The sequence below is a fragment of the Trachemys scripta genome, chromosome 2, assembly GCF_013100865.1.
Source record: "Trachemys scripta elegans isolate TJP31775 chromosome 2, CAS_Tse_1.0, whole genome shotgun sequence".
In the NCBI taxonomy this organism is placed as follows: domain Eukaryota; kingdom Metazoa; phylum Chordata; order Testudines; family Emydidae; genus Trachemys; species Trachemys scripta.
This window is the reverse complement of record NC_048299.1, coordinates 43,822,484-43,837,682: the sequence shown is the minus strand read 5'-3', so window position 1 is coordinate 43,837,682 and position 15,199 is coordinate 43,822,484. Positions and strand designations below refer to the sequence as shown.

The window sequence follows — 15,199 nt, the reverse complement described above, 5'->3', positions numbered from 1 at the left end:
TCAGGGAGTCATTCTGGCAGTTGGGGGCAACAAAAAGTGTATGGAACCACTTGCTATGCCCCCATTCTCTCAATTATCTGATGATCTCATGGGACACCCAAAATCTTCAGATAATTAAGGTGCCTGCTCTGCAAATTCTGAAGTCTCCTGACCCTGAGTGGAAACTTTAAAACCTGTAATAGAGACTCGCAGTTAAAGTACTACTGGCTAATTTCTCCAAGGCTGACTGATTTGGCAAAATTTGTCTACACTCAGGTTTGTTGGGTATTCTCATCCTGTTGCTATTGCTCTAGCATTAACAATCATGGGAATGCTTCTGCAGAAAATGGCCACTGGCATTTTAAACACTTTGGGTATGTCTACACTGCAGCTGGGAATGAGACTCCCATCCTGAATAGACAGACTTGCGCTACTGGAGTTGAGCTAGCATGTTAAAAATAGCAGTGTGGATATTGCTGCACCAGTGGAGGCTTGCACCAGCCAACCAAAATTGGACCCACCACTACAGTGTATGTACCCTATGTTGTCTAAGTATGCTCAGAGCAGCTGTAGAAGACAAGGTGTTTGAAATGCCTGTGCTTTTCTACACTAGGATTTACACCAATGCTAGCACCAGTGGTGCAAAACATGTAAAATTAATAAATAATAACAGCTCAAAATAGGCAAGACCTCATATCATCAAACCTCATTTATCCAAAATCACTGATTATTCAAAACAAGGTTATGTCTCTAGACTGTTGCAGGGGATTTCAGATAAGTTGAGATTTGAAAGCAAGGGCTACCTGCCATTTGGTGCCCAAGGTCAGTCAGCTCATCAGGGTGTATAAGTAGAACCTTTAGTAAGTCCCTCTACCTAAAAAGAAGGTAACTTTTTGCCTTTGTTCATAGGAGCATTATCCATTGAAGTCTGTACATTTCCCCCATGCTGGGCAGCTGAACAGTGCACAGTTCAATTTGGTAGTACCTAAACTCATTTTTTTGTAAAATTCTCATTTTTGGTGTAGAACAGGTCCTGCACCACTGGTGCTACCATGGTGTAAGTCCTAGTGTAGACAGGCACAGGCATTTCAAACACCTTGTCTTATTTGTTGGTCTATACAGGTGAGTCTCATCTTACGCTGGGGTTACGTTCCGCTGTCAGCGCGTAAAGCGAAAATTGCAAATAGTCAAAATTACATTGAGTGTAATGGCGGGCGGAATCACCTGCACTACAGGTACAGTATTTAAATTATTTTTCTCTTTTTTGGTGTTTTTGTTTTTGCTGACCACGCAAAGCTGAATTCGCGCATGTTAAATGCACGTAAGATGAGACTTGCCTGTATTTTGTCTGTTTCACATATCAAAGGTCTATAAATCAATTTTAAAAGCTCTTATTTAAGAAAAATGATTATCCGAATTTAAACAGGATATATCAGGAGGACAATTGTATCCGGAGTATAACCCCAAATTATCTAAAGTAATAGGGGGGGGGGGGTAGGAGGGTAGATGAAGCCTTCAGCTATTTAAGGGGCTCAAACTAATTGGTGGCAAGATCAGTGGCCATCTTAAAAAACAGATTGTAAGCTCTTTGAGGCTGAGACTGTCTTTTTGTTAGGTCTTTGTACAGGACCCTTTATCCAAGACTGGGGCTCCTATGTGCTACCATAATAAAAATAAATAAAAAAATAAAACCATTCAAGCTCTGTAACATTAAGCTATAGTTAAGTAGATAGAACTGCAGAACCATCAAGAGCTCCAGAGCTGGGAGTCTCTAAGTTTTAAGGCACCAATTCAGTGGTAAATTTCCCAGGATCAACATTTCACTTAAAACTTGTCTGATCTTCAAGTTATCCAGAACCAGGGTTTGTATAATCAAACGTTTGACAACATAGCTAGAACAATGTTTTTAATATTAACTTTAATTTTTAGTAAATTGAGTGCTCATAAAAGGTGTCAGATTCTTTTCACAATGCCAGAGTGACTCTTTATTCAGTGTTACTGGAGTGGATTTTACTGCTCCAACAACTCTTAGTATACTCTTATAATTCATAGGTTTGACATTACCCATGAAATACTTTTCTTTTAAATACGAATTGCAGTGTACTTATGATATCGCAATTCCTTATTACAAGTTACACACAAATACTCAACTCTTTCCATACTGATAGTGATAATTTTGTTCCATTGCTATATTCCTTGGGGGAATTCTGCACCAGAAAATTAAAAATTCTGTGAATATTTTAGAATTCTGAAAAATTCTGTATATTTTATTTGTCAAAATAACACAATATAATCACACCAGTTTCAATTATTTTCGTATTCTATTTCAAAACACCAATCAACAAGTAGGTCTGTAACAATACAAACAGCAGCAAAGATACCCCCTCTCCACTCCTGGGATAATCTGTGGAGGTGTTGGAGGGGGTTTTTGTTGGGTGCTGGAGGGGGCTGTGCTGGACCCCCCTTGGCCCAGACTCCCGTCCCATTTTCCCCCCACTCAGAACCCAGCACAAAGCCAGATATCCACACTCCCTCACCCACAGAGCCCAGCTACAGGCTCAACTCTGCACAGCTTCATTACTGTCCCACTGGGGGATGAGGTGTGATCCCCGCCCTCCCTCACCCTTTGCGAGAGCCAGACCAGTCGGGCAAATGAGGATCAGGCCTGGCAGCCAGAGCGCACACAGCCACAGGGCCTCCATTCCCACCGGGACGGGCACTCCACTCACTGTGGGGCTATGGCCCACACGCCGCCTCTTTCATTCAGGGCATGCCGGGAACCGCAACCCGCCCATGCCTCCTTCACAGGCATACTGCAAACAGGGGTGCTTGGCTCTGCTGAGTCCAGCAACCCCTAGCGGTGGCCAGCAGCTCTGCAATGCCAAATCGGGGTGGGGGGGGGGGGGGGGAAGGGGAAGGGAAATGAAATTCTGCACAGAACATTAATTCTGTGCAGATTCTGCATTGCACAGTGATGCAGAATTCCCTCAGGACTAATTGTAGGATACTGTGTTTATCATTACACAAAATGCAAAAATTCAAACTGTCTGAACTTTATAAGAATATGTGCATGTAGTTGCCCTATCTGCAGTAAAATTAACTGATGCCCCTTGCAGAACATATCAATACAGCATTACATTTTTTAGATCTTCATCTTGTTCATACAATGAGGGTCTGGAAAGAGGTTCCACAACCAGCATTTAAGCAACGTTCATAACATCTTAACTGAGCTCCCAAAGAAAATATTGGATAGTGAATTTTAGCAGGTAAAAAATGAAGAGGCTGACAGAAAGAGAGATACAAAGATGTTCTGAAAAAGAATCTCATCCAATAAGACATGGATATCAGTCCAAGTACTGTAGCACACAGATAAGTTTTCCAAATCAAAGAAACATCTTACACAAAAAATTTTGAAGCCTGATTTGTTAATCAATAACAACAAAAAAGAGAAAGTACTTTGTAAGCGGACACAGAAGGAGTTAGACAATGAACACTAATACACTTTCTACAAAAAGGCCTATATATCAAAAATTCAACTGTAGTCTGAATCACAAAAGCTCTTGCTACACTGGTCATCTTTGGTAAAGAGTAACTGATAACTGTAAAGTGAAAAATTCAACTTCAGAAGGCATGTTTAAAGCACAAATGAATGATCAGAAAAATTTTAGATAAAGGTGATAGTACATTAGGTACAGAGTTACAAAGGGCTACTAAAAAAATAATTTTTAAGTGGGTAGAAAAGCCTTTTTTTTTTTTTAAATAAAGGCTTGTAATAAGTTTCAGAGTAGCAGCCGTGTTAATCTGTATCCGCAAAAAGACCAGGAGTACTTGAGTACTTGTGGCACCTTAGAGATTAACAAATTTATTTGAGCATAAGCTTTCGTGGGCTACTAGCTCAAATAAATTTGTTAGTCTCCAAAGTGCCACAAGTACTCCTGTTCTTTTTGCTTGTAATAAGACACCTCAGGAAGCAAGCTGTTATTATTCTGACACATTTTTATGCCTGAAATGATTGTAAGAAAAAAACAAACATTAAAGATTATTTAAAACTAAACATTTCCCAAGTTTAAAAAACATATGTTCTTTATTATATAAATTTGTCACAATAGATATTTTGCATATTTTATTATAATCCGGACATTTTAAAATTTATACACAAAATAAATACAAATTAAAATGTTCACCAATGACCTACGCACAAAGTAAGATTTATAAATCTATCTAAATTTCTTTCATTTGCTAGAGCATCTATTAAATATGTTAACAAATCACATAGTAATACTCACCCTAGTATTCGGTTCATTCCATGCCTAGCAGCATAATGTAATGGAGTATTGTGCTGATAGAGTTCCCCATAAGAAGTATTTGGATCGAGGGATTCTTTTAGTTGAGGGTTGCTCTCATATATTTGACAGGCCAGATTTTCATCTCCATTTATAAGTGCTTTGCGGAATTTGGTGGTTGTATTTCCCATGTTGTTATTCTAGTAAATAATGGCACTATTTTCCTTTCCCTTTCAGCCACTCATTTTATGAGTCCGCAACATGTTTCACATCCTAAAAAAAAAAATAAAAAATTAAAAAATAAAAAGTTATATATTCATTTCAAATGCTGTTTTAAACCCTCTTTCTTAAAGAAATTTGTCCAGAATTCAACATATTGTAAACAGGTATCTGAACAATTGCTTAAGGAAAGTAAACTCTGTGGTGCATTATCAAAGTCCTTATATGAATAGTTACAAATTTCCCTGAGTCTCTAATTCTACATAGATTAACTATTTCCCTGTTAAACTATAACGTATTTCCACATAATCATGTGGGAAATGTTTTTACAACACACACACACTTTGAACTTGGATTGTTCTATTAAAAAATATATAAAACACTTCCTCCTGGCACATACCACTTTGCAATAGAAAACAAAGACAGACTTAGAATTGCAATATTTCCAAGTGATTGCAAAGTTAACTCTTATTAAAATCCAAGTAAAATTGTTAAAGAACAAAATGGAGGGATGACAAATGTTTCACAAGTATGCAAGATATTATGTTGTAGGTAGAAGTTTAGTCAAAGAAAAGCATACCAAAATGAGTATGAATCACCTCTGTTTTTGTAGCTGTGTGTAATTAGCACATCTCTATGCCACAGGGCTATTATACCCCAGAGTACTATTCACCACAGCTCTTCCCCAAAAGTTCTGCTGGACAGGATGGTTTTAAATTATGTTCAGAGCTCTACGGGAGCCTTGCTGGTGAAAGATGACTTGGGAAGTCTGCTGGGCTCCCCCATCTATGGCCAGAACCAGCTGACTGGGGACTGAGCTAGCCACCTGCAAGTCGTCCAGAGGAATGGAGTTATTTTGGTGACTTATGACACCATAACCCACCTTCAGGTAGGCTTTCCACCACCACTGAGCTCTTGGTTACACAGGCTAATCTAAGCCCAAACTCTTTAGTAATGCAATTTGTTTTGCATAGACTTTTGTCCCTCTCAACCATCTCTCTATTTTAAAAGATCAATGTGTATATATATTTGTAAGAATACTAATGCTTTGATTTTGGGAGTGATGATGCCCATCAGGATGAAGTATTGCAAAATGAATACATCAAAAGTATGCAGAAGTATTTGCATCCTAAGAACTCCAAAATGTCCAGCTATATTTCATAAATATACAAAGGGAAAAAATTTAGCTACTTCTTCCCTCCAGTGCTACCGAACACAAGAGAGCTAAAGACATCCCTGCTTTAGCTTGGAGCCAGATTTACTGGAGTAAGACAGACTTCACACAAAACGTGCATGACGGTTCTGGCATTTTACATTATCAATATCATAGCCTGCAAAAGAAATGAAAACCTTTTAAAATGCTCTCAAGAATAACCTTTAATATAGGACAGAATTTAGTTAAATATACAATGCTCTTTGTACTGATGTGACTCAAAAGTACTTTATAATATGAGCTAAATACTGCTAGTGCAATGAAGCCTCCACTGTACAATAGTTCACAACTGAATACTACTGCTCATCCACCAGTACTGCACTATCCACACTGGGTATGAACCCAAGTCCTAGTGAGAAATGTGAAAGAATACCTACCAGCCCATGCTCAGAGGAAATAAGTAACTGTTAGATATATTAGATATCTTCCATTCTTATATGCAGTGTTGTTATAGCCATGTTGGTCCCAGGATGGGCGCAGTACGCAGTGGTCAGAGGGTTATAAATGGTGAGACCTCTGGGGATGATGTTTTGTTTCTTGCATTTGCACTGAAAGTATATGTCACTGTTAAGTTTTGCATCAGGTTGTGGGAGTTTCCCTTTCATACAGCAAAATTCATTATGTTCCATTGTTGGAGCTATGTTAGTCCAATAAAAGATTATCTCATCCACCTTGTCTCAGTTATATTATTAGAGTCAGTAATAACAATGACAGACTAACAAGTATTGACTAAAAAGAGTATCAATATAGAATCACAGAACTGGAAGGGACCTCGAGAAGTCATCTAGTCCAGTCCCCTGCACTGTGGCAGGACTAAGTATTATCTAGACCATTCCTGACAGGTATTTGTCTAACCTGCTCTTAAAAATCTCCAATGATAGAGATTCCACAACCTCTGTAGGCAATTTATTCCAGTGCTTAAACACTGACAGTTAGGAAGTTTTTCCTAATGTCCAACCTAAACCTCTCTTGCTGCAATTTAAGCCCATTGCTTCTTGTCCTATCCTCAGAGTTAAGAAAAACAATTTTTCTTCCTCCTCCTTGCAACAACCTTTTATGTACTTGAAAACTGTTATGTCCCCTCTCAGTCTTCTCTTCTCCACAGACTAAACAAACCCAATTTTTTCAATCTTCCCTCATAGGGGGAGGGATAGCTCAGTGGTTTGAGCATTGGTCTGCTAAACCCAGGGTTATGAATTCAATCCTTGAGGGGGCCACTTGGGGGATCTGGGGCAAAATCAGTACTTGGTCCTGCTAGCGAAGGTAGGGGGCTGGACTCGATGACCTTTCAAGGTCCCTTCCAGTTCTAGGAGATGGGATATCTCCATTAATTGGGGGGGGGGGGGTTAATTAATTAATTAAAGGTCATGTTTTCTAGTCCTTTAATAATTTTTGTTGCTCTTTTCTGGACTGTCTCCAATTGGTCCACATCCTCCCTGAAATGTGGCGCCCAGAACTGGACACAATACTCCAGTTGAGGCCTAATCAGCATGGAGTAGAGCGGAAGAATTACTTCTTGTGTCTTGCTACAATACTCCTGCTAATACATCCAAGAAGGCTATTCACTTTTTTTGCAATAGCATTACACCATCGACTCATATTTAGCTTGTGGTCCACTATGACCCCCAGATCTCTTTACGCAGTACTCCTTCCAAGGTAATCATTACCCATTGTGTGTGTGTGCAACTGCTTGTTCCTTCCTAAATGGAGTACTTTGCATTTGTCCTTATTGAATTTCATCCTATTTACTTCAGAGCATTTCTCCAGTTTGTCCAGATCATTTTGAATTTTAATCCTATCCTCCAAAGCACTTGCAACCCCTCCCAGCTTGGTGTTGTCCGCAAACTTTATAAGTGTACTCTCTAAGCCATTATCTAAATCATTGATGAAGATATTGAACAGAACTTATCCCTGTGGGACCCCACTCGTTATGCCCTTCCAGCATGACTGTGAACCATTGATAACTATTCTTTGAGAATGGTATAGGGAAATCATCAGTATCATAAGATTCACATTCACTTATTACAATGTTTCTGATTATTAACTTCTGCCTCAGTCAAGAACCACAGGTCAACTAGGGCGGGGATCCCCTTATAAGAAGCATCTGTAGGACAGTAGTTCTCAACCTTTCCAGACTACCATATCCCTTTCAAGAATCTGATTTGTCTTGTGTACCCCAAGTTTCACCTCATTTAACAACTTGGGCTTCGGCTTTCTGCCCTAGCGAGTCTAAAACTGGCCCTGGCGACCCCATTAAAACAAACTCACCCACAGTTTGAGAACTACTAGTATAGTCTATAGGACAGTATAAACACATCACTGTCTGTATGAAATTTTAGTTTGTACTGACTTCGCTAGTGCTTTTTACGTAGCCTGTTGTAAAACTAGGCAAATATCTAGAGGAGTTGATGTACCCCCTGGAAGACCGCTGCATACCCCCAGGGGTATTGTTCAGCCAGAAGATGATAGGTAAGGACCGTTTCCTCCCCTGCTCAACTTATGCAAAGGCTGAGTGTTAGCAATTCCAAGGCCAGGCCCAGACGGGAATATGTAACAAGTCAGTGTGACTATTGTGAGTTAAAGAAGGGATTCTGGGGAATAGTGAGAAGGTGGTATGATGCTCCCCACAGGGTACCCAAGATGGAGAGGCACCTCCCCTTAGCATTAAACAGCCTTGTCTGGGCCTGCTGTGGATCAGTACCCTGAAACCAACTGCCTCTGGCCTCCACAGACCTCACTCTCTCTGCACAGGTAATGACAGGCACACACCTACCCCCAAATGCTCGGAGCATTCCCTGCGGCACCCAGTCTCTCATCCACTAAACATTCACAGAGTTACCAGGCCTGCTATTCCCAGAGAAACAGTACACACCAGCTTGTAAGAGTCAACTCACTACTCTGCTTAACACACAGCACTGAGATCTATTTATAGTGAAAATAAGAATAAGGCCTGGTCTACACTACGACTTTAATTCGGATTTATCAGCTTTAATTCGAATTAACCCTGTAACCGTCCACACAACGACGCCATTTAATTCGATGTAAAGGGCCCTTTAAATCGATTTCTGTACTCCACCCCAACGAGCGGAGTAGCGCCAAAATCGATTTTAGCAATTCGAATTAGGGTTAGTGTGGCCGCAATTCGATGGTATTGGCCTCCGGGAGCTATCCCACAGTGCATCATTGTGACCGCTCTGGACAGCAATCCGAACTCGGATGCACTGGCCAGGTAGACAGGAAAAGCCCCGCGAACATTTGAACTTCATTTCCTGTTTGCCCAGCGTGGAGAGCACAGGTGACCACAGATACCTCATCAGCACAGGTAACCATGCAGGCTGATAATCGAAAAAGAGCACCAGCATGGACCGTGAGGGAGGTACTGGATCTGATCGCTGTATGGGGAGAGGATTCAGTGCTTGCAGAACTTCGTTTTAAAGACGAAATGCAAAAACTTTTGAAAAAATTTCCAAGGGCATGATGGAGAGAGGCCACAATAGGGACTCTGAGCAGTGCCGCGTGAAGGTCAAGGAGCTCAGACAAGCCTATCAAAAAACAAAGGAGGCAAACGGTCGCTCCGGGTCAGAGCCACGGACATGCCGCTACTACGCCGAGCTGCATGCAATTCTAGGGGGGGCTGCCACCACTACCCCACCTTTGTTCGTGGATTCTGGGTCGGGGATAGTCTCGACGCCTGAGGATTCTGCCGATGGGGTAGAGGAGGAGGAGGAGGAGGAGGAGGAGGAGGAGGATGAGCTTGCAGAGAGCACACAGCACTCCATTCTCCCCAACAGCCAGGATCTTTTTATCACCCTGACTGAAGTACCCTCCCAAGCCTCCCAAGCCAGTACCCAAGACTCTGACCCCATGGAAGGGACCTCAGGTGAGTTTACCTTTTAAAATATAAAACTTGTTTTAAAAGCAAACAGTTTTTAATTATTACTTTGCCTGACTTTGCATTCGCGGTCAGTTCAGCTACTGGAAAAGTCTGTAGCTACTGGAAAAGTCTGTTAACGTGTATGGGGATGGAGCGGAAATCCTCCAGGGACATCTCCATGAAGCTCTCCTGGAGGTACTCCGAAAGCCTTGCCAGAAGGTTTCTGGGCAGTGCATCCTTATTCCCTCCTCCATGGTAGGACACTTGACCACGCCATGCTTGCAGCAAGTAATCTGGTATCATTGCCTGACAAAGCCTGGCAGCGTATGGTCCCGGTGTTTGCTGGCATTCAAGCAACATCCGTTCTTTATCTTGTTGTGTAATCCTCAGGAGAGTGATATCACTCCTGGTAACCTGGTTGAAATACGGGAACTTAATTAAGGGGACAGAGGTGGCCGTTCCTACTGGGCTGTTTGCCTGTGGCGGAAAATAAATCCTTCCCTGCAGTTAGCCAAGCGCAGATGGGAAATTGGCCCTGAGTTTTTCGCGTTTGGCTAGCAGGGATCTTCCTTGTTGCCAGCTACGCGGTCTGGTGCTGCTGAATGTTAACAGAAAAACCGCAGCACTCTACTTGCCTGAAGGGGCCCAGACAAGCCCCACCACACTGCCCCCCCCCCCAACTGGCTGAGATTGGCCAGGCTTCTGCAGCACTCTACAAGCTATGCTTGGTATGTTGGAAAGCACGGACGGCGCTGAAGCTTACCATGGCCGCATGCAAGCCGAATTCTGTTGCCCAGACCTGTGATTGATCTCTAGCAGCAAAGCCACAGGCACTCAGCATTAAGAGGCAAAATGCGACCTTGCACAGAAATCACATGTGCTATGTAATGTGAACAGTGTTGGTCACCGTGAAAGAGTATAAGCATTGTTCTGCAAAATGTAGCTTTTAAAACAATTCTCTCTTTTTTCCCCTCCCTACAGCAGCTGCAAATTCCTCAAGCCTCCCTCCTCCATCCCGAAGGTTATCACAGATAAGGCGTCGTAAGAAGACGACGCGGGAGGACATGTTTTCTGAAATTATGCAATCCAGCAGGAGTGACAGAGCTCATCTGAATGAGTGGAAGGAAACAGTTTCAAAGTATAGGAAAGAAGTCAGTGAACGTGAGGACAGGAGGGACCAACGTGAGGAGAGGAGGGACCAACGTGAGGAGAGGAGAGACGATCGAGATGAGAGATGGCGGCAGGAAGACCAGAGGATGAAGGATGCAACGCTGGGGCTGCTCCGGCGTCTGGTGGAGGTTCAGGAACGGCTGCTGGAAAACAGACTGCCGCTTCAGCCCCTGTTCCACCCTCCCCCCTCCCCATGTTCCGTATCCTCCTCACCCAGACGTGTAAGAACGCGGGGGGGGAGGCTCCGTACACCTTCCCATTCCACCCCAGTAGACAGCCCAATCAAAAGGCTGTCATTTTTTTAACCTTTTCTTTGTGGCTTTTTCCTTCCCAGCAATCCTCCTCCCAAATACCACCCGGGTTCCCTCCCTCTTTTTCTAATCTATTAATAAAGAATAAATGATTTTTAAATGATAGTGACTTTATTTGGTTTGAAAGAAAGCTGGGGGAAGGGGCAGGGTGGGTTCCTTACAGAAAATCAGTCAGTAAAGGGGGAGGGTTTTCATGAAGGAGAAACAAACAGATATTTCACACGGTAGCCTGGCCAGCCATGAAACTGGTTTTCAAAGCTTCTCTGATGCACAGCGCTTCATGGTGTGATCTTCTAATCGCCCTGGTGTCTGGCTGCGCGTAATCAGCAGCCAGGCGATTTGCCTCAGCCTCCCACCCCGCCATAAAGGTCTCCCCCTTACTTTCACAGAGATTGTGGAGCACACAGCAAGCAGAAATAACAATGGGGAGATTTCTTTGGCTGAGGTCAGAGCGAGTCAATAATGAACGCCAGCGGCCTTTTAAACGGCCAAATGCACATTCTACCACCATTCTGCACTTGCTTAGCCTGTAGTTAAACAGCTCCTGACTCCTGTCCAGGCTGCCTGTGTATGGCTTCATAAGCCATGGCATTAAGGGGTAGGCTGGGTCCCCAAGAATAACTATGGGCATTTCAACATCCCCAACGGTTATTTTCTGGTCCGGAAAGTAAGTCCCTTGCTGCAGCCCTTTAAACAGAGTAGTGTTCCTGAAGACGCGAGCGTCATGAACCCTTCCCGCCCAGCCCGCGTTGATGTTGGTGAAACGTCCCTTGTGATCCACAAGTGCTTGCAGCACCATTGAAAAGTACCCCTTGCGGTTTATGTACTCGGTGGCTTGGTGCTCCGGTGCCAAGATAGGGATATGGGTTCCGTCTATTGCCCCACCACAGTTAGGGAATCCCATTGCAGCAAAACCATCCACTATAGCCTGCACATTTCCCAGAGTCACTAACTTTCGTAGCAGCACCTGAGTGATTGCTTTGGCTACTTGCATCACAGCAGCCCCCACAGTAGATTTGCCCACTCCAAATTGATTCCCGACTGACCGGTAGCTGTCTGGCGTTGCAAGCTTCCACAGGGCTATCGCCACGCGCTTCTCAACTGTGAGGGCTGCTCTCATCTTGGTATTCTGGCGTTTCAGGGCAGGGGACAGCAAGTCACAAAGTTCCATGAAAGTGCCCTTACGCATGCGAAAGTTCCGCAGCCACTGGGAATCGTCCCAGACCTGCAACACTATGCGGTCCCACCAGTCTGTGCTTGTTTCCCGGGCCCAGAATCGGCGTTCCATGGATAGAATCTGCCCCATTAACAACATGATCTCCAAAGCACCGGGGCCTGTGGTTTCACTGAATTCTGTATCCGTGTCTGTGTCCATGTCCTCATCATGCTGCCGCCGCCGCTGCCTCCTCTCCTCGTTTTTCTGGTCCTGGCTGAGCATAAACTCCACGAGAACGCGCGAGGTGTTTGCAATATTCATGAGTGCTGTCTTGACCTCAGCGGGCTCCATGCTTGCCGTGGTATGGAGTCTGCAGTGTTCACCCACCCAGGAAAAAAGGCGCGAAAATGGTTGTCTGCCGTCCGTTGCTTTCATGCAGGGAGGGAGGGAGGGAGGGAGGGAGGGAGGAAGTGAGACTGTACCCAGAACCACCTGCGACGATGTTTTTTGTCCCATCAGGCACTGAGATCTTAACCCACAATCCCAATGGGCGCGGGAGACTGCGGGAACTATGGGATAGCTATGGATTTGCTACCCACAGTGCAACGGTGCAGAAATCGACGCTAGCCCCGGTACTTGGACGCACACCACCGAATTACTGTGCTAGTGTGGCCGCACTCATTTCGACTTTATACAACCTGTATCTCAAATCCGAATTATCTAAATTCGGATTAATCCCGTAGTGTAGACATACCCTAAGTTTATTATCAACAACTAGAGATTCAGTAGATAGTGAGTTAGGATACTGGAAACAAATGGTTTTATTATATATAAAAAATATAAATCAAAATTATAATACTCTTTCTAGAGACAAAAGACATTTATCTCACCCAAAGTCCTCTTCAGCATTTTCAACCAAGAGTAGCTGAGACCCATTTTCACGAATGTAAATGCGCTAATTCCTCGATGGAAGAAGAAGGGGTGCTTTAACTTCTAGAAATATCCCCAAAGTTCATTGTCTTTGCTCACAGACAGGATAATCCTGCATAGCTTGTTTTTTGCAGTGTGCTCCTTTCGTATGGACTTCACATCTCTTTGTTAGCATTTTTAAATGTGATGTACATGGGCAACCATTGTACTAGCTTACAATGCTTAATTTACATCTGAACAGAGAGATAGGTGACTACACATCTCTTGTCTGACAGAAAATCTGTTTTTCACCTCTGCTGGTGACAAATACCCATGATCCAGACTCTCAAGAACATATTTTCAGTACGTATACACCTCTACCCCGATATAACACTGTCCTTGGGAGCCAAAAAAATCTTACTGCGTTATAGGTGAAACCATGTTATATCGAACTTGCTTTGATCCACCAGAGTGCACAGCCCCGCCCCCACGGAGCGCTGCTTTACCACATTATATCCAAATTCATGTTATATCGGGTCGCATTATATCGGGGTAGAGGTGTACACACAACTCCTTGCACAGTATCTGTACATATATTTCACAATGACATTAATAACCAGTGTGACCCCACCTTTCATTTGAGACCTCACATGACATTATTTGGTGAACCAGACTGAACATTCCAGAACCAGGATATTCCTGTACCCCTTTGCCAGTTGGCATTAAGAGGTTCTTGGGTCACAGGTGGGATAAGCAGTCCAGGGCTGCAAGGGATAGCAACCTCAGGGACGTGGTTTAGCCTAGCAGGTTAGAAAGAAGAGGAGAACAGAGAACCAGCCTTGGGGAAAACTGAGGAGGAAAAGCAAGCATGAAGATACACAAATGGCTATTAGAGAAAACAGCAAGGCCAGGACAGATCCAGAGAACTGGAATAAGCAACTGAAAAGGGGTGGGAGAAGGAGATGCACATGAGCATTATAAGCCCTGTCTTGACTGGGTCAAGGGTGTGTTTTTCACTTTGTGTTAACTCAGTCAACTTAGCTTAACACGACTTAAAAACCCCATTAAGATGCAGGCAAATGTTTGAATTTGTAGTATCTAGCCATAGTGGAGCATAAGGAACAGCCTATACCCCAACATGGGCAGCTAACAACTTCAAACATGTTAACCTGCACGTTAATGGGATTTTTAATATTAAGCTAACAGTTCAAAAACACAGCCCTTTTGCCTGTCAAGACATATCCTTATAGAGCAGGGGTGGCCAAACTTACTGTCCCTCTGAGCAATATATGACAATCTTCAGAAGTTTGAGCCAGGGCACACCTGCTGGGAGCCGGAGATTGGGGAGCCCTATGGGAGGCACCTGACAAGGCTCAGGGCTTCAGCCCTGAGCCGTGGTAGGTGTTCTACGCTGGGCAGAAGCCCCGAGACCTCCTTCCCCGCTGGGCAGAAGCCCCATTGCACCACTCCGCTGCAAGGCAGAGGTCCTGAGCTCCCCACCCCACCCTGGTAGGTGGAGAAGGACTCTGCAAACCACACTTTAATAGTAAAAGAGCCGCATGTGGCTTGCGAGCCACAGTTTAGCCACCCCTGTAATAGTGCAAAAATAACAATGGCTCTGATAATGAAGAGCTACTCAAGTGAAAGACCCTCCAGCAAATAGTCTAAAAAACTCCTCAGACATGCAGTAACAGTCTAAATGCGTTCATGCAGCAGGAGTCCCACAAATTCAAGAAGCCAACAGATGGGACAGGGCCACTGTAAATCTACTAGAAAGGCCTAGTCAGTGGTTCTCAACATGTAATATGTGTATTACCGGTGGTATGTGAACTGCATCAGAAAGCATGTGGCAACCACTGGCTTAAGTATCAGAGGGGTAGCCGTGTTAGTCTGAATCTGTAAAAAGCAACCGAGGGTCCTGTGGCACCTTTAAGACTAACAGAAGTATTGGGAGCATACGCTTTCGTGGGTAAGAACCTCACTTCTTCAGATGCAAGTAATGGAATTTGCATCTGAAGAAGTGAGGTTCTTACCCACGAAAGCGTATGCTCCCAATACTTCTGTTAGTCTTAAAGGTGCCACAGG

General features: G+C 43.7%; 1 protein-coding gene across 5 annotated transcripts in view; it reads right to left on the bottom strand.

Moving 5' to 3' along the window:
* Positions 1-15,199, bottom strand: part of ANKIB1 (ankyrin repeat and IBR domain containing 1) — a 175,244-nt gene that overhangs the window by 134,242 nt on the left and 25,803 nt on the right. For 4 of the 5 annotated variants that reach the window (XM_034760421.1, XM_034760420.1, XM_034760424.1 and 1 more), the window contains one exon: positions 4,266-4,535. In XM_034760421.1, the coding sequence (XP_034616312.1) occupies positions 4,266-4,453 (188 nt within the window). In that variant the 5' untranslated portion in view covers positions 4,454-4,535. Of the gene's footprint in view, positions 1-4,265; positions 4,536-6,071; positions 6,164-15,199 lie in introns of those variants that run through there. The other variant, XM_034760422.1, reaches the window with a different exon arrangement.